General features: G+C 38.5%; 1 protein-coding gene across 10 annotated transcripts in view; it reads left to right on the top strand.

The window, feature by feature from the left end:
• Window positions 1-25,552, top strand: part of LOC112640266 (phospholipid-transporting ATPase ABCA3-like) — a 198,259-nt gene that overhangs the window by 67,189 nt on the left and 105,518 nt on the right. For all 10 annotated transcript variants that reach the window (XR_007411256.1, XR_007411255.1, XM_049111311.1 and 7 more), the window contains 4 exons: window positions 1,453-1,570; window positions 15,212-15,366; window positions 24,325-24,480; window positions 24,792-25,002. Coding sequence is in view for 8 of the 10 variants with exons in the window: in XM_049111311.1 (XP_048967268.1) it covers window positions 1,453-1,570; window positions 15,212-15,366; window positions 24,325-24,480; window positions 24,792-25,002 (640 nt within the window). In the remaining 2 variants the exon portion in view is untranslated. The remainder of the gene's footprint in view (window positions 1-1,452; window positions 1,571-15,211; window positions 15,367-24,324; window positions 24,481-24,791; window positions 25,003-25,552) is intronic.

Raw genomic sequence — 25,552 nt, 5'->3', positions numbered from 1 at the left:
TAAATTTATGTTTCTGGTAGACTTTTGAAAATGCAGAGCTATAGCTTTGGGGAGACATAGTGATGAAGCAGATTGTAGTATTATCAGCATGGGAGAAAATTTGTTTTCTAGGGCAGTTGTTTTCAACTAGGGTTGATTGTGTCCCCTCAGAGAACATCTGACAACATGTGGAGATATTTTAATTGTCACAACTAAGATAGAGAGAGATGAAGAGTGCTAATGGCATCTAGAAGGTAGCGGCCAGAGAAGCTGCTAAACATGCTACTGAGGCACAGGAAACCCCTCCAAAACAAAGTGTCAGTAGTGCTACTGTTGAAAAACCCATGCCTAGGGATAGTTTGTAGATGTACTATTCTGTATTTTCTCTTGTCAGTTTGGCAACATTACTACCAACTTTTCTATGATTTCTCCTGCATTGCAAAAGAAAACCCATTAACTATATTCCCTCAAATTCCCTCCTCTATTTGGTTTCTAGTTAGGATTTGCCAATAGGAGGCACTTACAGACAGACACATAAGCAGATTTTAGATTTATCTAGGTGAGTTCTTGGGAACCAAGGGCTTTCTAATTTCAGAATGAAGCAGTAGGAGTATTCAAGAAAAGAAACCTTTTAGAAGCATTGTCTTATATGTCCTATAAAAGATTGGATAAATATTTTAGGCTCCATGGGCCACATACAGTGTCTATCTCATATTCTTTTTCTTTTTTAATAAGCCTTGAAGAGTATAAAAAACCATTCTTAGTTCATTGGCCATACAAAAACATATAATGGGCCATATTTGATTTTTCCAACTCCTCCTTAGAATCTCAAGAATTACCAGGCCTGTTATTGTGAATCACCAAACTTCTAGCTAAAATCATAGCATCAATTATTCTGATCATTGATTACAACTTTTATGAGATTTTCTAGCTCTTACCACAATTAAATAACCCCATAATTACTATATTATACTCTTCATACATAGAATGTAGAGAGGTCTCTGTTTTCCTTACCAAATATGGATCCCACTGTGTCTTCACACCTATTTTGCCTAATGTACAAACTCAGTGCACCTACAAATTTTGCTCCTCATTCACATTATCTTTTTTCACAAGTTACATAGTATGTTTCTCCTTTTTTTAAATTTTTTTTGTTGACATATCATTTACACATAGCATTACATTAGTTTCAGGTGGACAACATAGTGATTCAACAAGTCTGTATGTTGTACTGTGCCCACCACAAGCATAGCTACTATCTGTCACCCTACAGTGCTATTACAGTACCATTGACCATATTCTCTGTGCTGTACCTTTCATCCCCATGACTTGTTATTGGATAACTGGAAACCTGTACCTCCTACCTTCACCTGTTTTATAATGTTGTTTCTTCTAAGGATAGAGTATATGAATGTTTTGTCTTTCATAAATGATGGTGATAGATACCAAGTTATTCTTTCTTTTATCTCACAGGAATTTGGTGACAAAGTAGTAGTAAACAACATGTCCTTGAATTTATTTAAGGGGCAAATCACTATTCTTCTAGGGCAAAATGGGGCAGGAAAAACCACAATCTTGTCTCTTCTCACAGGTATGTATTCAGCTGTTTACAGCAGAAGTCAGCTTCCTTCTAATACTTCAAACCAATCAGCACCTTGTGATATTGTGTGTATTGTCGTTTCAGTGTGGCAATTTTTATTACACTTTAACTATTTACAACCAGAGTGCTCTTAGTAATGTAATACATTCATTTATTCAGTAAAAATATTTATATAATTTTTTCATAGGAATTGGTAATACAGTGGTGATTACAGCATTGTTACACTCAATTTTGTATACTGGTGGAGATATAGAAAAGAAACTTGAAACTTAACATCATAAGTCGGAAAGGAGATGTTATGTGTGGGGTGCTATTCAACTAAGAGAATGGCACATAACCTATTTTGAGGGTGAGAAAAAGGACCGTGTCATCAAATCTGAGACAAATAGGATGTATGAAGGCCTGCGAATGGATTATAAGCAAAGACTAGGAGACTTGAAAGCAGGGAACTGACTAGATCAGAGGTGGAATTTGAATAATAGCAAAAGATAAAACTAGAGGAATCTTCAAAAGGTCAAATCATGAAAGGTTTGGGGGAAACCATCCTATGAAGATTAGAATTTATGCTGACTGCAATGAGAAGCCATGGAAGAATATTTTATGTAGGTTTATATATTAGACACACTGCATTCACCAGAAATGAAGAATGGACAAGGAATACTAGGGACAATTAGGATAGTGAATCCCTAGTTGTGTGTGAGGTTAGCATAAGTTCTCAAGGCTGGAGCAGAGCTGAGCTTAGTAGTTGTGATATAATAGCTTCTCCTTTGAAACTGAAATAATGCCCAAACTAGCTCAGGAAGGTAGATACTACCCACATTATCTGCTGTTTTATCTATTTGAACTGATTTTGTCTTAAGTCTCAGTTAAAAGCCTTCTAAGCAATATGACTACCTAGGTAGTATCACAAGATTATGATTTGAGTTATTAAGTTCATGATAATATATGGATTATGTATAGTTGATATGCTTTACATAAATTATCTTGGAACACACCCCATCTTCTGCGTGTTATCTGAGAACACATACAATGCACTTTTCCATCTGCATGTGCTCTTTCTCTCAATGGGAGTGCCTGGACTACCTCTCCACCTATTGAAATCCTATTCATACACCAAGATGGAGATCAGAAACAACCATTGGGAGCAAATTGTCAGAGGTTGTAGTTCCAAGTTCTGGTCCCTTCATAGACAAGGACAAGCACAAAATGTCAGAACTAATTTTGCCAGAACTCTGGAAATACACAAAGACCTACAGCAATTAAATAAGACTAAAGGAAGATAGAGGCAACTTAGAAACAGGACGTAAGAGTGACATTCAGCAATATGGTGGACTTGGAAGCTTCAGGCCTTCATCCCCACTGAGACACTAAGTTAGCAACAATATACAGACAAAAATACTTATTTAAAAACTCCAAAAGTCATTTTGGATGTTGCAGCTTGCAAATGAATGCATGGCCAATACCAAAAAGGGTAGGAAGTTTATGGCATTTTCTCACCCCAACCCTTCCCCAAACATGGCATGGCACAATCAGGAGGAAATGTCCCAATTCCAAGCTCCTCCCGTGGGACAGAAAGGAAAGACTAGAACTTATATGCAATGCTCTGGCTTGTCTAGGGGCTGCCCAAAGGACTGGTTTCTGTCTTGTCTAATGGAGCACTAATGGAAGTGGCAACATGGTATAGACGCCAGGTTGGAAGTCCTAGAAAAACCGAGGCAGGAGGAGGGGCAAGATGGCAGAAGGGTCCCCAAATCACCTGTCCCCACCAAATTACCTAGATAACCTTCAAATCATCCTGAAAATCTACGAATTCAGCCTGAGATTTAAAGAGAGAAGAGCTGGAATGCTACAGTGAGGAGAGTTCACACTTCTATCAAGGTAGGAAGATGGGGAAAAAGAAATAAAGAAACAAAAGGCATCCAAGGGGGAGGGGCCCCGTGAGGAGCCGGGCTGATGCCGGGGCGAGTGTCCGCAGGACAGGAGAGCCCTGTCCCGGAAAAGCAGGAGCTGCACCAACCTTCCCGGGCGGAAAGGGGCTCGCAGGGAGTTGGAGCAGGACCCAGGAGGGCGGGGATGCCCTCAGGCTCCCTGGGACACTAACAGACACCTGCGTCCAGGGGAGAGTGCGCCGAGCTCCCTAAAGGGCTGCAGCGCACACGGCTAGACCCAGGAGCAGCTCGGATGGGCTCAGGCGGCAGCTCCGCGAAGAGGCGGCTGCGCGGCCGGGAGCCCGAATCCAACAGCGCAGACCGGGTGTACAGGGCACCGGGACACAGCCCAAGATCCGGCCTCCTCCCGGGAGAGGCAAGGACACTCCTGCCAGGAGCTGAGCAGATCAGCGGCCCTGCCCCGGAGCCTCCAGGCCCCTGCAGACAGATAGCTCCGGAGTTACTGCAGGAGCTGAATCCAGGTTTCCAGAGCTGCCACAGCCACTGGGGTTGTTCCTCCGGGGGCCTCACGGGGTAAACAACCCCCACTGATCCCTGCACCAGGCAGGGGGCAGAGCAGCTCCACCAAGTGCTAACACCTGAAAAATCAGCACGACAGGTCCCTCCCCCAGAAGACCAGCTAGACGGACAAGTTCCAGGGGAAGTCAAGGGACTTAAAGTACACAGAATCAGGAGACACTCCCCCGTATTTTTTTTTTTCTATTCGATTTCTGATTGCTTCCCCCACGCTTTTTTCCCCTTTCTTTCTTTTTCTTTCTTTTTCTTCTTTTTTCCTATTTTTCTTCCTTTTCTCTTTTTTCTTTTTCTCTTTTCTTTCCTTCTTTCTCTCTTTTTTTCTCCTTTTCCCAATACAACTTGTTTTTGGCCACTCTGCACTGAGCAAAATGACTAGAAGGAAAACCTCACCTCAAAAGAAAGAATCAGAAACAGTCCTCTCTCCCACAGAGTTACAAAATCTGGATTACAATTCAATGTCAGAAAGCCAATTCAGAAGCACTAGTATACAGCTACTGGTGGCTCTAGAAAAAAGCATAAAGCTTGCAAATTCCAAAGATAAAGAGAAGATCCTTAAAGCAGCAAGAGACAAGAAATCCCTGACTTTTATGGGGAGGAGTATTAGGGTAACAGCAGACCTCTCCACAGAGACCTGGCAGGCCAGAAAGGGCTGGCAGGATATATTCAGGGTCCTAAATGAGAAGAACATGCAACCAAGAATACTTTATCCAGCAAGGCTCTCATTCAAAATGGAAGGAGAGATAAAGAGCTTCCAAGACAGGCAGGAACTGAAAGAATATGTGACCTCCAAACCAGCTCTGCAAGAAATTGTAAGGGGGATTCTTAAATTCCCCTTTAAGAAGTCCAGTGGAACAATCCACAAAAACAAGGCCTGAATACATATCATGATGACACTAAACTCATATATTTCAAGAGTAACTCTGAACGTGAACGGGCTTAATGACCCCATCAAAAGGCTCAGGGTTTCAGACTGGATAAAAAAGCAGGACCCATCTATTTGCTGTCTACAAGAGACTCATTTTAGACAGAAGGACACCTACAGCCTGAAAATAAAAGGTTGGAGAACCATTTACCATTCAAATGGTCCTCAAAAGAAAGCAGGGGTAGCCATCCTTATATCAGATAAACTAAAATTTACCCCGAAGACTGTAGTGAGAGATGAAGAGGGACACTATCTCATACTTAAAGGATCTATCCAACAAGAGGACTTAACAATCCTCAATATATATGCCCCGAATGTGGGAGCTGCCAAATATTTAAACCAATTAATAACCAAAGTGAAGAAATACTTAGATAATAATACACTTATACTTGGTGACTTCAATCTAGCTCTTTCTACCCTCGATAGGTCTTCTAAGCACATCTCCAAAGAAACAAGAGCTTTAAATGATACACTGGACCAGATGGATTTCACAGATATCTACAGAACTTTACATCCAAACTCAACTGAATACACATTCTTCTCAAGTGCACATGGAACTTTCTCCAGAATAGACCACATGCTGGGTCACAAATCTGGTTTGCACCGATACCAAAAGATTGGGATCGTCCCCTGCATATGCTCAGACCATAATACCTTGAAATTAGAACTAAATCACAACAAGAAGTTTGGAAGGACCTCAAACACGTGGAGGTTAAGGACAATCCTGCTAAAAGATGAAAGGGTCAACCAGGAAATTAAGGAAGAATTAAAAAGATTCATGGAAACTAATGAGAATGAAGATACAACCATACAAAATCTTTGGGATGCAGCAAAAGCAGTCCTAAGGGGGAAATACATCGCAATACAAGCATCCATTCAAAAACTGGAAAGAACTCAAATACAAAAGCTAACCTTGCACCTAAAGGAGCTAGAGAAAAAACAGCAGATGGACCCTACACCCAGCAGAAGAAGAGAGTTAATTAAAATTCGAGCAGAAGTCAACGAAATCGAGACCAGAAGAACTGTGGAACAGATCAACAGAACCAGGAGTTTGTTCCTTGAAAGAATTAATAAGATAGATAAACCATTAGGCAACCTTATTAAAAAGAAGAGAGAGAAGACTCAAATTAATAAAATCATGAATGAGAAAGGTGAGATCACTACCAACTCCAAGGTAATACAAACAATTTTAAAAACATATTATGAACAGCTATACACCAATAAATTAGGCAATCTAGAAGAAATGCATGCATTCCTGGAAAGCCACAAACTACCAAAACTGGAACAGGAAGAAATAGAAAACCTGAACAGGCCAATAACCAGGGAGGAAATTGAAGCAGTCATCAAAAACCTCCCAAGATACAAGAGTCCAGTGCCAGATGGCTTCCCAGGGGAATTCTATCAAACGTTTAAAGAAGAAATCATACCTATTCTACTAAAGCTGTTTGGAAAGATAGAAAGAGATGGAGTACTTCCAAATTCGTTCTATGAGGCCAGCATCACCTTTATTCCAAAACCAGACAAAGACCCCACCAAAAAGGAGAATTACAGACCAATATCCCTGATGAACATGGATGCAAAAATTTTCAAGATACTAGCCAATAGGATCCAACAGCACATTAAGAAAATTATTCACCATGACCAAGTAGGATTTATTCCTGGGACACAAGGCTGGTTCAACACTCGTAAAACAATCAATGTGATTCATCATATCAGCAAGAGAAAAATCAAGAACCATATGATCTTCTCATTAGGTGCAGAGAAAGCATTTGACAAAATACAGCATCCATTCCTGATCAAAACTCTTCAGAGTGTAGGGATAGAGGGAACTTTCCTCGACATCTTAAAAGCCATCTACAAAAAGCCCACAGCAAATATCATTCTCAGTGGGGAAGCACTGGGAGCCTTTCCCCTAAGATCAGGAACAAGACAGGGATGTCCACTCTCACCACTGCTATTCAACATAGTATTGGAAGTCCTAGCCTCAGCAATCAGGCAACAAAAAGACATTAAAGGCATTCAAATAGGCAAAGAAGAAGTCAAACTCTCCCTCTTCGCCGATGACATGATACTCCTCATAGAAAACCCAAAAGCCTCCGCCCCAAGATTGCTAGAACTCATACAGCAATTTGGTAGTGTGGCAGGATACAAAATCAATGCCCAGAAATCAATGGCATTTCTATACACTAACAATGAGGCTGAAGAAAGAGAAATTAAGGAGTCAATCCCATTTACAATTGCACCCAAAAGCATAAGATACCTAGGAATAAACCTAACCAAAGAGGTAAAGGATCTATACCCTAAAAACTATAGAACACTTCTGAAAGAAATTGAGGAAGACACAAAGAGATGGAAAAATATTCCATGCTCTTGGATTGGCAGAATTAATATTGTGAAAATGTCAATGTTACCCAGGGCAATTTATACGTTTAATGCAATCCCTATCAAAATACCATGGACTTTCTTCAGAGAGTTAGAACAAATTATTTTAAGATTTGTGTGGAATCAGAAAAGACCCCGAATAGCCAGGGGAATTTTAAAAAAGAAAACCATATCTGGGAGCATCACAATGCCAGATTTCAGGTTGTACTATAAAGCTGTGGTCATCAAGACAGTGTGGTACTGGCACAAAAACAGACACATAGATCAATGGAACAGAATAGAGAACCCAGAAGTGGACCCTGAACTTTATGGTCAACTAATATTCGATAAAGGAGGAAAGACTATCCATTGGAAGAAAGACAGTCTCTTCAATAAATGGTGCTGGGAAAATTGGACATCCACATGCAGACGAATGAAACTAGACCACTCTCTTTCACCATACACAAAGGTAAACTCAAAATGGATGAAAGGTCTAAATGTGAGACAAGATTCCATCAAAATCCTAGAGGAGAACACAGGCAACACCCTTTTTGAAATTGGCCACAGTAATTTCTTGCAAGATACATCCATGAAGGCAAAAGAAACAAAAGCAAAAATTAACTATTGGGACTTCATCAAGATAAGAAGCTTTTGCACAGCAAAGGATACAGTCAACAAAACTAAAAGACAACCTACAGAATGGGAGAAGATACTTGCAAATGACGTATCAGATAAAGGGCTAGTTTCCAAGATCTATAAAGCACTTCTTAAACTCAACACCAAAGAAACAAACAATCCAATCATGAAATGGGCAAAAGACATGAAGAGAAATCTCACAGAGGAAGACATAGACATGGCCAACATGCACATGAGAAAATGCTCTGCATCACTTGCCATCAGGGAAATACAAATCAAAACCACAATGAGATACCACCTCACACCAGTGAGAATGGGGAAAATTAACAAGGCAGGAAACCACAAATGTTGGAGAGGATGCAGAGAAAAGGGAACCCTCTTACACTGTTGGTGGGAATGTGAACTGGTGCAGCCACTCTGGAAAACTGTGTGGAGGTTCCTCAAAGAGTTAAAAATAGACCTGCCCTACGACCCAGCAATTGCACTGCTGGGGATTTACCCCAAAGATTCAGATGCAATGAAACGCCGGACTCCTGCACCCCGATGTTTATAGCAGCAATGTCCACAATAGCCAAACTGTGGAAGGAACCTCGGTGTCCATCAAAAGATGAATGGATAAAGAAGATGTAGTTTATGTATACAATGGAATATTACTCAGCAATTAGAAATGACAAATACCCACCATTTGCTTCAACATGGATGGAACTGGAGGGTATTATGCTGAGTGAAGTAAGTCAATCGGAGAAGGACAAACATTATATGTTCTCATTCATTTGGGGAATATAAATAATAGTGAAAGGGAATATAAGGGAAGGGAGAAGAAATGTGTGGGAAATATCAGTAAGGGAGACAGAACATAAAGACTCCTAACTCTGGGAAACGAACTAGGGGTGGTGGAATGGGAGGAGGGCGCGGGGTGGGGGTGAATGGGTGATGGGCACTGAGGGGGACACTTGATGGGATGAGCACTGGGTGTTCTTCTGTATGTTGGTAAATTGAACATCAATACAAAATTAATTTATTAAAAAAAGCACAGAGGCAAATGCTGTAGCATCTTAGAGTATTTTAAAGCAGCAGGAAATCTGCAGTTCCCCATTCAGGTGCCAAGGATACAGGCAGAGAAACTACAAAAGAAACATGATCTCCAAGCTGCCTGAGGAAATTAGGGTAGTGTAAAGCAGCCATATATAATAGAATGAGAGAATCTGCACGACCCCCAAAGACTCATCTCAAAATGTTTTTGGTGAAGGACTTCCCATGCATGAAGCTAGTCCATAAAGACTATGAGAGATGTCTGTTTTTTTAAATGCCCAAATCTCAACAAAACATAACAAGGCATACAAAAAAAAAAAAAAAAAAAAAAACAACCAAAGAAACAAAGAAGCCTGCCCTAATCAAAAGAACAAAATAAAGCCCCAGAATGTGGCCCTTAAGAAAAACAAATCTCTGAATTACCTGACAAAAAGTCATTTTAAGATGTTCAGTGATTTAAAAGGGAATGCATATAAAACAAAAAAAAAGGAAAATGATGAATCATTAACATAGTAACAGAAAAAAAATACTAACAGAGGTACAAGTAATTTTTTAAAAACCTAAACAAATTCTGAATATGAAAAATATAATAACTAACTTGAAAAATTTTATTAGAGGGTTTCAACAGCAGAGCTGATCAGACAGGAAAATGAATTAGCAAACTTGAAGATAGGTTATTTGCAATTATCAAGTTATAAGAGTGAAAAGAAAAAAGAATGAAGAAAAGCCAGTGCACCTGGGTGGCTCAGTTAAGTGTCTGCCTTCAGCTCAGGTCATGATCACAGGGTCCTGGGACTGAGCCCCACATCAGGCTCCCGGCTCAGTGGGGAGTCAGTCTGATTCTCCCTCTGCACCTCCCCTTGTGTGCACACTCTCTCTCTATCAAATAAATAAATCTTTTTTAAAAGCGTGAAGAAAAGCGAAGAGAGCCTAAATGACTTACCAAATCAAACACTATTGCAAAGGGGAAAAAAGATATCAACTCAACAAGCAAATATAAAAGTATAAATGTTTATTACCAAATATCAGAGTTCTTAAAAAATGAAGCAAATATTGGATAAATAAAGAGAGAAATAGACAGTAGCACAATAATAGTAGGAGACTTTAATACTCCACTTTGAATAATGGATACAACTTGACAAAAACTCTTTAAGGAAATAGAGATCTTTAACAACAATTGGACCTGACAGACATGTACTAAACTCAATAACAGCAGAATTTGCATTCTTAAGAAGACATGGTAAAGGGGGATCCCTGGGTGGCTCAGCAGTTTAGCACCGCCTTCAGCCTGGGGCGTGATCCTGGAGTCCCGGGATCGAGTACCACATTAGGCTCCCTGCATGGAGCCTGCTTCTCCCTCTGCCTGTGTCTCTGCCTCCCTCTCTGTGTGTGTGTGTGTCTCTCATGAATAAATAAATAAAATCTTTAAAAAAAAGAAGAAGAAGAAGAAGACATGGTACCTCCTCCAGGATAGATCACGTTTGTTCAAAAAACAAACCTTAACAAGTTTTAAAAGAATGAAATTATAGAAAGTATCCTTTCCAAGTTACAATAGAATGAAACTAGAAGTCAAGAGGAGAAGGAAAACTGGAAAATGCACAAATATGTGGAAATTAAACAACACACCCTTAAGTAACCAATGTGTCGAAGGAGGAATCACAAATTAGAAAGTATCTTGAGAAAATTTAAAATGGAAACATACAAATCTTGGGACACCTGGGTGGCTCAATGGTTGAGCATTGCCTTCAGCTCAGGGCATGATCCCAGGGTCCCGAGATCAAGTCTCGCATCAGGCTCCCCACAAGGAGCTTGCTTCTCCCTTTGCCTATGTCTCTGCCTCTCTCTGTGTGTATCTCATGAATAAATAAATAAATAACAACTTTTTAAAAAAACATACAAACTTTAAAAAGCAGTGCAAAGATAGAATTCTATCATTGTGTACACTCACATTAAAAAAGAAAACTCTGATATTAACAACCTAACGGTATACTTTAAGAAACTAGAAAATGGCTAACAAACTAAACCCAAAGATAGTGGGAGGAAGAATATAATAAAGATTACAGTGAAGATAAAGTAGAGAATGAAAAAATAAGACTTAGGAGTTGGTTTTTTTAAATATCAACAAAATTGAAAAAATTCAAATAATTAAAATAAAAATGAGAGCTGGAATGTTACAGCCTATGCCACAGAAACAAAGGGGTCATAAGAAAATACTGTGGGGATCCCTGGGTGGCGCAGCGGTCTGGCGCCTGCCTTTGGCCCAGGGCGCGATCCTGGAGACCCGGGATCGAATCCCACGTCGGGCTCCCGGTGCATGGAGCCTGCTTCTCCTCTGCCTGTGTCTCTGCCTCATTCTCTCTCTCTCTGTGACTATCACAAATAAATAAAAATTTAAAAAAAAAATTAAAGAAAATACTGTGAACAACTGTATATTAGAAAATTTCATAACCCAGAAGAAATGAGTAAATTCCTAGAAACATGCAATTTTATCCAATTTGTTAGCATGTAATTGTTCAGAGTAGTTTCTTATGAACTTTTTTATTTTTGTGACATCAGTTGTAATGTCTTTTCTGACTTTGACTCTTCTCACTTTTTTTATTCTAGTTTAGGTTTGTCAATTATATTTGTCTTTGAAAACCAAACTTACTTTCAGTGATTTTTTTCCTATTTCTTTTTTAATCTCTATTTTTCTAGTCTCATTTTCATTTTCATTTGTCTCAAATATTTTTAAAAATTTTTTATATATATTTTTATTGGAGTTAGATTTGCCAACATATAGTATAACACCCAGTGCCCATCCCATCAAGTGCCCCCCTCAGTGCCTGTCACCGAGTTACCCCCGCCCACCTCCTTTCCACTACCCCTTGTTCGTTTCCCAGAGTTAGGAGTCTCATGTTTTGTCACCCTCTCTGACTTTTTCCACTCATTTTCTTTCCTTTCCCTTATAATCCCTTTCGCTATTTTTTGTATTCCTCGTATGAGTGAAACCATATAATGATTGTCCTCCTCCGATTGACTTACTTCACTCAGCATAATACCCTTCAGTTCCATCCACGTCGAAGCAAATGGTGGATATTTGTTGTTTCTAATGGCTGAGGGAATATTCCATTGTATACATAAACCACATCTTCTTTATCCATTCCTCTGTCGATGGACATTGAGTCTCCTTCCACAGTTTGGCTATTGTGGACATTGCTGCTATAAACATTGGGTGCAGGTGTCTCAGTCTTTCACTGCATCTGTATCTTTGGCGTAAATCCCCAGCAGTGCAATTGCTGGGTCGAAGGGTAGCTCTGTTTCTAACTCTTTGAGGAACCTCCACACAGTTTTCCAGAGCGGCTGTACCAGTTCACATTCCTACCAACAGTGCAAGAGGGTTCCCCTTTCTCCACATCCTCTCCAACATTTGTTGTTTCCTGTCTTGTTAATTTTCACCATTCTCACCCGTGTGAGGTAGCATCTCATTGTGGTTTTGGTTTGTATTTCCCTGATGGCAAGTGATGCGGAGCATTTTCTCATGTGCTTCTTGGCCATGTGTATGTCTTCTTTGGTGAAATTTCTCTTCATGTCTTTTGCCCATTTCATGATTGGATTGTTTGTTTCTTTGGTGTTGAGTTTAATAAGTTCTTTATAAGTCTTGGATACTAGCCCTTTGTCTGATATGTCATGTGCAAATATCTTCTCCCATTCTGTGGGCTTTTAGTTTTGTTGACTGTTTCTTTTGCTGTGCAGAAGCTTTTTATCTTAAGTCCCAATAGTTAATTTTTGCTTTTGTTTCCCTTGCCTTCACAGATGTATCTTGCAAGAAGTTGCTGTGGCCAAGTTCAAAAAGGGTGTTGCCTGTGTTCTCCTCTAGGATTTTGATGGATTCTTGTTTCACATTTAGATCTTTCATCCATTTTGAATTTATCTTTGTGTATGGTGAACAGAATAGAGAACCTAGAAATGGGCTCTCAACTCTCTGGTCAACTAATAGTCAACAAACAGGAAAGACTATCCACTGGAAAAAGGACAATCTCTTCAATAAATGGTGCTGGGAAAATTGGACAGCCATGTGCAGAATGAAACTAGACCATTCTCTTACACCATACACAAAGATTTTTAATTAATGTTTTATTTATCTATTTGACAGAGAGAGAGAGAAAGCACAAATAGGGGAAGGAGCAGAGGGAGAGGGAGAAGCAGGCTTCCTGCTGAGCAGAGAGCCCCACATGGGGCTCAATCCCAGGACCCTGGGATCACGAGCTGAGCCAAAGGCAGATGCTTAACTGACTGAGCCACTCAGGTGCTCCTCAAAATATTTTCTAATTTCCCTTTTTCTTCCTTCTTAAAACCATTAGTTTTTCAGGAATGTGATCTTTAATTTCCACATTTATGAGTTTTTAAATTGTCATTCTTTTGCTTTTAGTTTCCTTCCATTGTGATTTGAAAAGATACTTAATATCATTTCAATCTTAAATTTATGATGACTTAACTTTGTGACCTAACATGATATATCCTAGAGAATATTTTATGTGCACTTGAAAAGAATGTATATTTTCTGCTGCTAGGTGGAATACTTATTAGGTCCATTTTGTCTCAAGTATTGTTCAGTTCTGCTGTTTTGTTGTTGATAATCTGTCTAGATGTTCTATCCATTATTGAAAATGTGATATTGAATCTCCATGTAATATAATATTGTTATGTATTCTTCCCTGTAGTTCTGCTAGGGTTTGCTTTATATATGTAGGCAGGTGCTCTGATGTTGGGCACATATATTTATAATTGTTATATCTTTCTGTAACTTTAATTTTTTGTTATATGATATAATCATTATATAATAATTTTCTCTCTCTCTCATGAGATATTTAAAGTCTATTTTGTCTGATAGAAGTATAGCCACCCCTGCTCTCTTTGGTTACCATTTACATTGAATATCTTTTTTCATGCCTTCACTTCTGCCTCTTTGTGTCCTTAAATCTAAAGTTCCTTGTAAAGAACGTATAGTTAGGTATTATTAGTTAATCCATTCAGCCACTCTATTTTTTTTTTAGGTCTTTTCATTTAAAGTCATTATTGATAGAGAAGGGCCTACCGCTGTCATTTTGAAAATTGTCTTTCTTACACTTCTTTTGCCATCTACTTTTCTTTTTTACATATATATAAAATATTTATATATCATATATTCATATTACATATAGTATATATGTTATATATATTATATCTGTTTACAGGCTTTGATTCACTTTTCTTTGTCTTTTGTGTTTATTATGTATTTCCTTTATGTTTACCTTGTGGAACTTATATAAAATATTTTATAGTTATAATATTCTATTTAAACTGAAAACAATGACCTTCAATTAAAAATAGAACTCTATAATATTATTTTTTCCACATAAACACATTTTATATTAATGTCACAATTTACATCTTTTTATGTTGTATGTTGATCAACATTTTTATACTTATAGTATTTTAATACTTTTGTCTTTTAATTTTATACTAAAATTAAGAGTTATTTACTCACTACTATTACATGTACTATATACTCACCAAAGTATTACATTATTCTGTATTTGTCTATGTATTTACCTTTGCCATGAGTTATATACTTTAATATGCTTTCATGTTACCATTTAGCATCCTTATGTTTCACCTTGAAGAACTCCAACATCTCTTGTTAATGGAGTTCTCTTAGTAATGAACTCTCTCAACTTTTGTTTGTCTGGTCGATCCTTCATTTTTGAAAGACAGTTTTTCTAGGTAATAATAATTCAGCAACTCTATAATCACTCAGTGCTCATCACAAAAAGTGTATTCCTTTTTTATTTTTATTAGATACTTGTTTGTTCATTCATTCATTCATTCATTCACGAGAGACACAGAGGCAGAGACATAGGCAGATGGAGAAGCAGGCTCAGGACCCTGGGATCATGACCTGAGCCAAAGGCAGACGCTCAACCACTGAGCCACACAGGTGCCCCAGGGCACTCCTTTTTTAATCTTAATTCCAGTGTAGTTAACATACAGTGTTATATCAGTTTCAGCTGTACAATATAGTGACTTAGCAATTCCATATATTACTCAGTGCTCATCAAGATAAGTATACTGTAGGAGATAGTGCTAATTCTTTTGAGTAATCCATAAGCAGGCTGGATTTAAGATAGTAATTTGCATTATCTTATCATGCTGTCTCACCAAAGCTCAGCTTCTTTTATGTCTTCTGATTACTTGTAGGTCGTTACCCTCCTACCAGAGAAGAGGTCTATATTCATGGATTTGACATCTCAAAGAACATAATGGAGATTCGAAAAAATCTGGGCTTCTGCCCACAGCAAGACTTGTTATTTAATGACATGACAATCTCAGAACACCTATTTTTCTACTCTGTGGTGAGTCAAAAATATTTTTAAACTATACAGTAAATTTATTTTTTTCTTTTGATATATAGATATATGAAATTTAACACATTCGACTTGCACCACAGAGTAGTTTCATCACCCCAAAACACTCCCTTGTGCTATTCCTTTGTAAGTCATCCCTATTCCCACCCTGGTAATCACTGGTCTATCCTTAATCACTAATGTCTTATTGAGAATACCATCGTAAATAGAATCCTATATTATGTAACCTTAAAAAATTAGCTACTGACACAGAGCATAATGCCTTTGAGATCTATCCATACTAATGTATGATTAGTAGTATGTTTCTTTTAATTGCTAAGTAGTACTTCATGTTTATTTTTTTAATAAATTCATTTTTTATTGGTGTTCAATTTGCCAACATATAGAATAACACCCATACTTCATGTTTAGATGTAATATAGTACACCAATTAAAGGATATTTGGGTTGTTTACAGTATGAGTATGAAAGCTGTTCTGAATTTCAGGTAGAGTTTTTTGTGTATAAATATAATTTTTCATTTCTCTCATAATGAGATTACTGGACTATATTATAAGTGTTTATAAGTAACTTCCAAACTTCTTTCTAGAGTGACTGTACCATTTTGAACCCCCACCAGCCATCTATATGGCCGAGAATTCCAGTTGCTCCATATCCTTGCCAGAATTTGGTATTGTAATATTTTTTAACATTTTTTTAAGGGTGAGAGAGCAAAAGCAGGGAGAGGGGCAGATGGAGAGGGAGAGAATCTCAAGCAGACTCCATACTCAGTGTGGAGCTTGACATGTAGCTCAGTCTCATGACCCTGAGATCATGATCTGAGCTGAAATCAAGAGTTAGATGGTGGGATCCCTGGGTGGCGCAGCGGTTTAGCGCCTTTGGCCCAGGGCGCGATCCTGGAGTCCCGGGATCGAATCCCACGTCGGGCTCCCGGTGCATGGAGCCTGCTTCTCCCTCTGCCTGTGTCTCTGCCTCTCTCTCTCTCTCTCCCTCTCTCTCTCTGTGACTATCATAAATAAAAAAATAAAAAAATAAAAAAAAAAAAAGAGTTAGATGGTTAACCAACTGAGCAACACAGGCATCCCTTCTTAACATTCTAACCATTCTAATAGATATGTATTTGTATATAATCCTGGTTTTAATTTGAATTTCATGAATGGCTAATGGTGTTGAACATCTTTCATGTACTTATTTCCTATTTTTATACCCTCTTTGATGAAATATTTGTTCAGGCCCTTTGTCCATTCTTAAAATATGATTTTTCATTTTGTTATTAAATTTTGGAGAGTTCTTTGTATATTCTGGATATATATCCTTGGTTGGCTATGTGCTTTGCAAATATTTTTCCTATTTCTGTAGTTTGTCTTTTCATTTTCTTGGCAATGCTTTTTATAGACCAAAAGTTTTTAATACTGAAATCCAGTCTATCACATTTTTTATCACATTTTTCTTAAAGGATCCTGCCTTTGCCATCTTTTCTAGAACTCTGTGCCTAACCCCAAGGCATGAAGATTTATTCTGTATTTTCTCCTAAATTTTTGTAGTTTTATGTTATACTCAGATCTATGGTCCATCTGCGGTCCACTTGCTTAAAGTTATAAAATGTAGATCTAGGTTCATTGTTTTGCATATACATGGTCAGTTGTTCTAAAACCAATTTTTGAAAATACTGTTCTTTCATCTTTGAATTGCTTTTTACAGTGTCAAGGATCAAATGGTCATATTTCTGTGGCTTTATTAACTCAAGAGTTTCTTTTATGTGCTATTGATCCACACTGCCCTGATTTGTATAGCTTTATAGTAAGTTTAATATAGGAAAGTGCTATTCATCCAACTATATTCTTTTACTTTTTTTAATTTTTTAATTTTTTTAATCATAGCATCTGGCTATTAATATGGCTACATGGTATTGGCCCCATGCAATTAGCATTTTGCACATTTAGTAAGCTTCAAATATGCTAATGACCTGTAACAGTCTATACACTTAATTTTTTAATAATAAATTTATTTTTTATTGCTGTTCAATTTGCCAACATACAGAATAACACCCAGTACTCATCCCGTCAAGTCCCCCCCCTCAGTGCCCGCCACCCAGTCACCCCCACCCCCCGCCCTCCTCCCCTTCCACCACCCCTAGTTCGTTTCCTAGAGCTAGGAGTCTTTATGTTCTGTCTCCCTTTCTGATATTTCCCACACATTTCTTCTCCCTTCCCTTATATTCCCTTTCACTATTATATTCCCCAAATGAATGAGAACATACACTGTTTGTCCTTCTCCGATTGACTTACTTCACTCAGCATAATACCCTCCAGTTCCATCCACATTGAAGCAAATGGTGGGTATTTGTCGTTTCTAATGCTGAGTAATATTCCATTGTATACATAAACCACATCTTCTTTATCCATTCATCTTTCGATGGACACCGAGGCTCCTTCCACAGTTTGGCTATTGTGGACATTGCTGCTAGAAACATCGGGGTGCAGGTGTCCCGGCATTTCGTTGCATCTGTATCTTTGGGGTAAATCCCCAGCAGTGCAATTGCTCATCCAACTATATTCTTTTTCAAGTGTTTTAGCTATTATAGCTGTTTGGCTCTTCCAAATAAATTTGCGTATTATCTCTTATGTGTCTACAAAAGTTCTACTGTGATTTTGATTGATATTACATTAAATCTGTATAGCACTTTGGAGAAAGTCAACATTGTTATCATGTTGAGAGATTTCAAATCCTTGATCATGATATCTCTATTAAATTGTTTGATATAATCACCATTTTTAGTTTTCAATATATAAGTCTTATAATTTCATTTTGGGGGGCTTTAAAAAGCTTTTTGATTTCCAGTTGTTCATTTTTTGTACGTGGAAAAATGATTGATATTTATATGTTGACCGCTTATTCTTTGACCTTACTGAGCTCACTTAATGGGTTTAGGAGTGTTTTTTTGTAGATTCCTTGGTTTTGTGGGTAGACAATCATATCATAGGAGAATAGGTATAGGGTCTTTGTGCCAATATTTGCTATTTATTTCTTTATTTATTTATTTACTTCATGCCACACTGGCTAGTAACAGCATGATGTTGTGGGCATCCTTGACTTGTTTCTTATCTTGGGGTATAGCATTCTATTTTCACCATTAAAATTTTTTTTGCAAATACCATTTATTAGTATGAGGAAGTGCCTTTCTTTGTTTTTTAAATTTTATTTTAGTTCTGGTATAGTTAAAAATACAGTTTTCTATTGGTTTCAGGTGTATAATATAGTGATTCAACAATTCTGTATGATAGGGTAGTGCTCATCACAATATGTGTATTCTTAATCTCCTTCACCTGTTTCAGCCATATCTCCCACTCACCCCCACTCTAGTAACCATCTGTTTGTTCTTTATACATATTTAAGAGTCTGTTTTTTGGTTTGCCCATGTAGCTTCTAAGACGATCTGCATTCTCTTTCTAGCATAAGCATTTATTGTTATGATTTTTCCTCTAGGCACTCCTTTGTTGCACCCCACAGATTTTGATACAATTTATTATATTTTCATTTTTATTCAGTTCAAAATGTTTTTTACATTCCTTGAGACTTAATCTGTGACTCATAGATCATTTATGAGTATGATCCTTAAGGTACAAGTGATGGAAAGGTGTCTTGCTTGCTTTCTGTTATGCTTAGCTCTATTTTGGTCAGAGATCATATTTTGTGTAATTATAAATGTTTTAAAATTGCTGAGGTTTTATGACTGAGGATATGGTTTATCTTGGTTACTATTCCATATGCACTTGAGAAGAATATGTTTTCTACTGTTTGGTTGGAACTTTCTGTAAACATCAATTAGTTCAGTAACTTGATCTTATTTAGTTTTCTGTATAGTTGCTGATGCCTGTCTAATAGTTCTATTACTAAGTGAAGAGTATTTCTAAAATATCCTACTATAGTCATATATTTTTCTATTCTTCATTCCCATTCTATTCATTTTTGTTTCTGTGTTTTATTTTTTAAGATTTTATTTATTTATTTCAGAGAGAGAGCACAAGTATGAGCAGAGGGAGGGGCATTGTAGTCTGAAAATATACAGGGAATAATCCCAATCTTTTGGTATCAGTTGAGATCTGATTTGTGACCTACTACATGATCTTTTCTGGAGAAAGTTCCATGTGCACTCGAGAAGAATATATATTCTGTTGCTTTAGGATGGAATGTTCTGAATATATCTGTGAAGTCCATCTGGTCCAGTGTGTCATTCATTCTTTGATCTTCTGCTTAGATAGTCTGTCCATTGCTGTGAGTGGGGTATTGAAATCCCCTACCATTAATGTATTATTACCTATGAGTTTCTTTACTTAGGTATTAATTGGTTGATATAATTGGCTGTTCCCAAATTAGGAGCGTAAATATTTATATCTGTTAGATCTTCTTGTTGGCTAGACCATTTAAGTATAATAGTATGATCTCTTACTGTACTCTTTGGTTTAAGATCTAATTTTTCTAATATGAGGATTGCTACCCTAGCTTCCTTTTGAGGTCCATTCACATGGTAAATGGCTCTCTACCCTGTCATTTTCAGTCTGGAGGTGTCTTGAGGTCTGAAATGAGTCTCTTGTAGACAGCATATGGATAGGTCTTGCTTTTTTGTCCAATCTGATACCTTGTGTCTTTTGATTGGAGCATTTAGCCCATTTACTTTCAGAGTAATTATTGAAAGGTATGAATTTAGTGCCATTGTATTACCTGTAAAATCCCTGTTTCTGTATATTGTCTCTGTTTCTTTCTGGTCTATGTTACTCTCGGACTCCCTCTCCCCTTAATATTTCTTACAGGGCTGGCTTAGTGATCACATACTCTTTCAGTTTCTGTCTTGGAAGCTCTTTCTCTCTCCTTCCATTCTGAATGACAGCCTTGCTGGATAAAGTATTCTTGCCTGCATATTTTTCTCATTTAGTACCCTGAATATATCTTGCCAGCCACTTTCTGGCCTGCCAGATATATGTGGAGAGGTCTCCAGTCAATCCAATATTTTCCCTCTATATGTTAGGAATCTCTTGTCTCAAGCTGCTTTCAGGATTTTCTATTTATCTCTGAAATTTGTAAGCTTTTTTATTATATGTCAGGTTGTTCATCTATTTTTATCAATTTTGGGAGGGGTCTTCTCTACCTCTTGGATATGAATGCCTATTTCCTTCCCCAGGTTAGAGAAATTCAGCTATAATTTGCTCAAGTACACCTTCCAGTGTGCACTCTCTCTCTCTTACTCTCTCTCTCTATCTCTTCATCCTTAGGCACTCCAATAATTCTGACATGTATTCTTTTCATGGCATCACTGGTTTCTCAAAGGCTCTCCTCGTGGGCTATTATTTGTTTTTGTCTCATTCCCTCTTTCCTTTCCATAGACTTGTCTTCTATGTCACTAGTCTCTCTTCTGCCTCATTTACCCTCGCTGTTAGAGCATCCAATTTAGATTGCATTTCAATTAGACTATTTTTAATTTCGGCCTGATTACATCTCATTTCTGCACTAAGATATTCTCCAGTGTCTTTTATGCTTTTTTGAAGCCCAGCTAGTACTTTATAATTGTTATCCTAAATTCTATCTCTAACCTATTTTAGTAAAAAAAATAAAAGGCCAAGAATCCCAAAAAAGAGAAAAAAGATAGAAAAAAGCAAAAGTAAAGAGGAAAAAAGGGCAGCCCAGGTGGCTCAGCGGTTTAGCACCGCCTTCAGCACAGGGCATGATCCTGGAGACCCAGGATCGGGTCCCTGCATGGAGCCTGCTTTGCCCTCTGCCTGTGTCTCTGCCTCTGTGTATGTGTGTGTGTGTGTGTGTGTGTGTGTGTGTGTGTCTCATGAATAAATAAATAAAATCTTTTTTAAAAAGAAAAAAGAAAAAAAGGGGGGAGGGGGAACTGGGAGATGGTAGTGGTGATGAAGTTGTAGTGGAGGAAGAATGTAGTCTACCTGAGGGGTCCTAGAGGGTGATCCTCTTGGTTCTGAGTATATTAAGTTCTGTATGTTAGAAGATGCTCAGTCCCAAATTTACATAAACCAGAATACTTATAGAGATCCCCAACATTGACCACAAAAACATAAATGAGATAAAAGAGGGGGACAGAATGGGAATGAAGAGAGAATATAATCTCACAGAATGAATCAGCACAGTGTAGCACTCGGTTCTGAGTATATGCTGGTCATGTTTTAGAAGGTATTAATTTACACCATTGTAGAACAAAGTGAGGCAGAGAAAACAAAATTTAAAAAATATATCTTTTATATCTCCCAAAATTAAGTTGAATATGTTGAAGGGAATCTGGAAGTGGAAAATATATCTAAGACATGTAATTGTAGAAATATGAAACTGAAAAACAAAAAAACTTAGAAATGAAGAGGTGGTAAAAATATTGTAGTTAAGGTGGGAAAAGAGAAAAAAGTTGGAAACTTTTAGTCTGATATAAAAATGAATTGTAATGGAAAAGGGGGGGTGGAAGGAGGGGTATCCTCTAGTTCTATATACTATAAATCCCTCAACTTCCCCTGGAGCTTTCCAGCGCTGCTTGGTCAAGATTTTGCTCTTCCCCCGTTATTCCAGCTGTTCTTTTGAGGGAGGGGTCTGTTGTGCTGATTCTCAGGTGTGTGTACCTGGGGAGATGCCTGCACCATCACCTGCCGCAGGGTGCCGGGCTCAGTGGGAGCTGTTTATCCTGTGAGACCCCTGCTCCCTGGTGACCCCGCCTCTCCCAGGCACACCGTGAAACAAGGAGGGACAACACTGGTGGCGGCCAGGCCTCCAGCTTGGCCAGGCCTCCAGCTCCAGCTCCCCTAGATGCTCCTGGACTGGGGCAGGGGTGGCACGGGGGCACTGATCTGCACAGCTTGGGGGCACCCGGTGGCAGGAGAGTCCTTGCTGTCCTCTGCCCTCCCTGCTACCACGTGTCCCGGGGGGAGTGCAGGATCATGGGCTGTGTTCCCTGGCGCCCTGGGATCCAGGGCCCTGTGCTGCTGGAATTGTGCTCCCAGGGCCTCGGCACCAAGGGCAGCAGGGTGCAGACACCTCTGTACGGAGCCACATGCCTGACCAACTGGCTTCTCCCAGGTGCCCCGCCAGGTGCGTGTGCCAAACCTCTACTGAGATTGACCCACAGTTTGTGGTATGCTCTCTCCCAGGTGCACTTCCTCTATTAGGGACTCCGGGAACCTGGAGGCTCCACAGCTCCTCCTGCAGTTCTGCTCGACTTCCCTGCTAAGTGCTTTTCCATCGGGGAAGAATTGGTGCAGATTCTTAAAGTCCTGGCTTCTCCAGGGCTGGGCTTTCCTGTCCCAGAGACTTTTGCCGCTCAGCTTTAGCCCGGCTCCTCACAGTGCCCCTCTCCCACTTAATTCTTTATTTTATTTTTTTCTGTCTTCCTACCTTGCTAGAAGTGACAGCCCTTCTCTCTGTAGCTTTCTGGCTGTTCTCTCTATAAATCTCAGGTCTGAATCCGGATAATTTTTATTGATCAACCTTCAAGTTCACTGACCCTTTACTCTATAATTTCTATTCTATTATCTAATGAGCCTTTTATTTTGGTTATTGAAATTTTTTAGTTTTAAGATTTTCACTAACTTCTTCTTTATTTTGTTGATACTTTCTAGTTTAATTCCAGCATCTGTGCCATCCTGACATTGATATCTGCTGATTGTCTTTTCCTAAGTGAGTTGAGATTTTTGTGATTCTTTGTGTGCCAGGTAATTTTTGTTTTTATCCTGGATGTTTTCAAAAGTAAATCATGAGACTTCATCTTATTTATCTGTGGACTATGGTTTTAGTGTCAGCTTCAAAGTCTTTGCAGTGATATTCCAGGCTCTCCCTTGTATGTTACTCAGTAATTCACATATGGGTAGAGGTTTACTAATTAGCATAATTCTTAAAGTTTGGTATGCTAATTAGGATTAGATCCATATATATAAATGATGGGGTAAACATGAGTTCATAAATAACTTTACAGTCATACTTTCCTGCTCCTCTCTTCTGTTATCTCTCCAGTATTTTCTAGTTCCTGAAAATTCCTTTCTCAGTCCTCTAGCAGAAACTGCCCACTTTAAAAAAAAAAAAGAGAGAAAGAAAGAAAAGAAATTGCCCAGTTTCATGATTGTGCCACAATCAAGTAGCTGACTGGGTGGTAAAAAGCAACTGGGTTTGACCCTCTCCTGTTGGAGCCATGGCTCTACTTAAGTGAGAAGATTCCTTTCCCTCAGAATTTTGGCTTTTACAGGATTCCCTTTCCTTTCTGTTCTTGCCACCATCACTGCCACAAGGCTCCTAATGGGTTGGAGCAAGACTCCTAATGGGTTCCTTTTTTATTTAAAAAAAAAATAAAAGGGAATTGGCCCTCCCACCTCCCACACTCTCTCAGAGCTTTATGAGTTTTTTGTTTTTTTTGTTTTTGTTTTTCTTTTCCATTCCTCAAACCAGAACTAAAGAATTTCTCCTCATTCTCAATTCTATCTGCATTACCATGCTTTGGATTACTTTGTGTTCAGGCTAAGAGGATACACAAGGGGGAAAATGGTAAACCCAATGCTGGGTCAGTGGTACTTCAAAATATGGTATTCTGTTCCAACTTCTGATGTTTACTTTTTATAGTTCTCCAGGTTTAATAATTGAGTTCAGTGGGAAATGAAGGGGGGGGTGGTTTACTCCATCATGCCTAGAAAATAGAGATGTTTCTTTTCTCTTTCCATTCCTGAGTTCCAGATGTCTATAAATCTGAGAATAAACTCTTTCCTTAGGAGCTCTCCTTTAAAGGGAGGCAATGTGAAGAAGACACTATGTAGCTGATGTGTGAAAAGAGATGGGATAAAGTATTTTTTACACTGGAAAGAAATTTCATTTATCTACATAGATGTACAAAGAAAGCTATGATCTAAACACTTTACAAGGATAAAGTTGGATGCATCATGTAAATTCTGCCTCCTCTTTTTAGGTTAAAAGAATATATCAAAACATGTATTCTATGGAAATTGACCATATGCTGTCTACTTTTAACCTGCTAGAAAAGCGTGATACACTTTCAAAGGCACTGAGTGGAGGAATGAAGCGCAAACTCTCCATCATCATAGCACTTATGGGGGGCTCCCAGGTATTAAAGAAAAGAGAGAGAAAAGAGGGGGTTGAGGAGGCATTAACCATGGGTTCCTTCCAACTAATCTAGAAAACTCAGCTGACAAAAACCTGAGAGTTGATATGAATCTTAAAGGAATTCTGCCAATGATAGAAGGAATTTGCCTTTTTTGGCTCAATTGTCATAACATGGTTTGGGATTTTTTTTTTCTCTAGGATTTTTTCACTATATTTAGTCTAGATTTTGTATCTTAGCTTAAGTGTGTTCCTGTCAAAGAGCAATTATGACACCAGTAGCCTAGAATGTCATATAATTCTTCTGGTTTTTAGGTAGTGTTACTTGATGAACCATCATCTGGTATGGACCCAGTCTCAAGGAGAGCCACCTGGGAGCTCCTTCAGCAGTATAAACAGAATCGTACCATCTTATTGACCACTCACTCCATGGATGAAGCTGATCTCCTGGGTGACCGCATTGCCATCATGGTCAGGGGGACCCTGCAGTGCTGTGGCTCTTCTGTCTTCCTGAAACAAACATATGGTTGGTTCTCTATCCCTTTGCTCATTCTTGTGATATTGATGTCTTAGTGATATTCTTCTACATGATTTTAATGATATATTGTCAGTATAGCCAAAACATCAGTGACTCCCTCTGTCCTACTAATTAGATTTCGGTGATTCTAATTGTTTTTTTTTTTTTTTTTTTTTTTTTTTATGATAGTCACACAGAGAGAGAGAGAGAGGCAGAGACACAGGCAGAGGGAGAAGCAGGCTCCATGCACCGGGAGCCCGATGTGGGATTCGATCCCGGGTCTCCAGGATCGCGCCCTGGGCCAAAGGCAGGCGCCAAACCGCTGCGCCACCCAGGGATCCCTCTAATTGGTTTTTAAGGCCCTTTGCAACTTAGATATTCCTTATATATATTTATTGTTTGTTCTCTAAGACATACATTAAGACTCACAAAATACTGTTATCAACCTACAAAGGCCATCCTTATTTCTCCCACTTTACACCTACTGACAGTTTTCTTTGTCCCTAGAATACAGTTGTGTCCAAATAGATTTATGTGTTGAGTAATTAATTGGTTGATG

This window comes from Canis lupus, chromosome 6 (genome assembly GCF_003254725.2).
Source record: "Canis lupus dingo isolate Sandy chromosome 6, ASM325472v2, whole genome shotgun sequence".
Taxonomy (NCBI): Eukaryota; Metazoa; Chordata; class Mammalia; order Carnivora; family Canidae; genus Canis; species Canis lupus.
The sequence above is the reverse complement of the archived record's forward strand: the minus strand, read 5'-3'. Positions and strand labels throughout refer to the sequence as shown.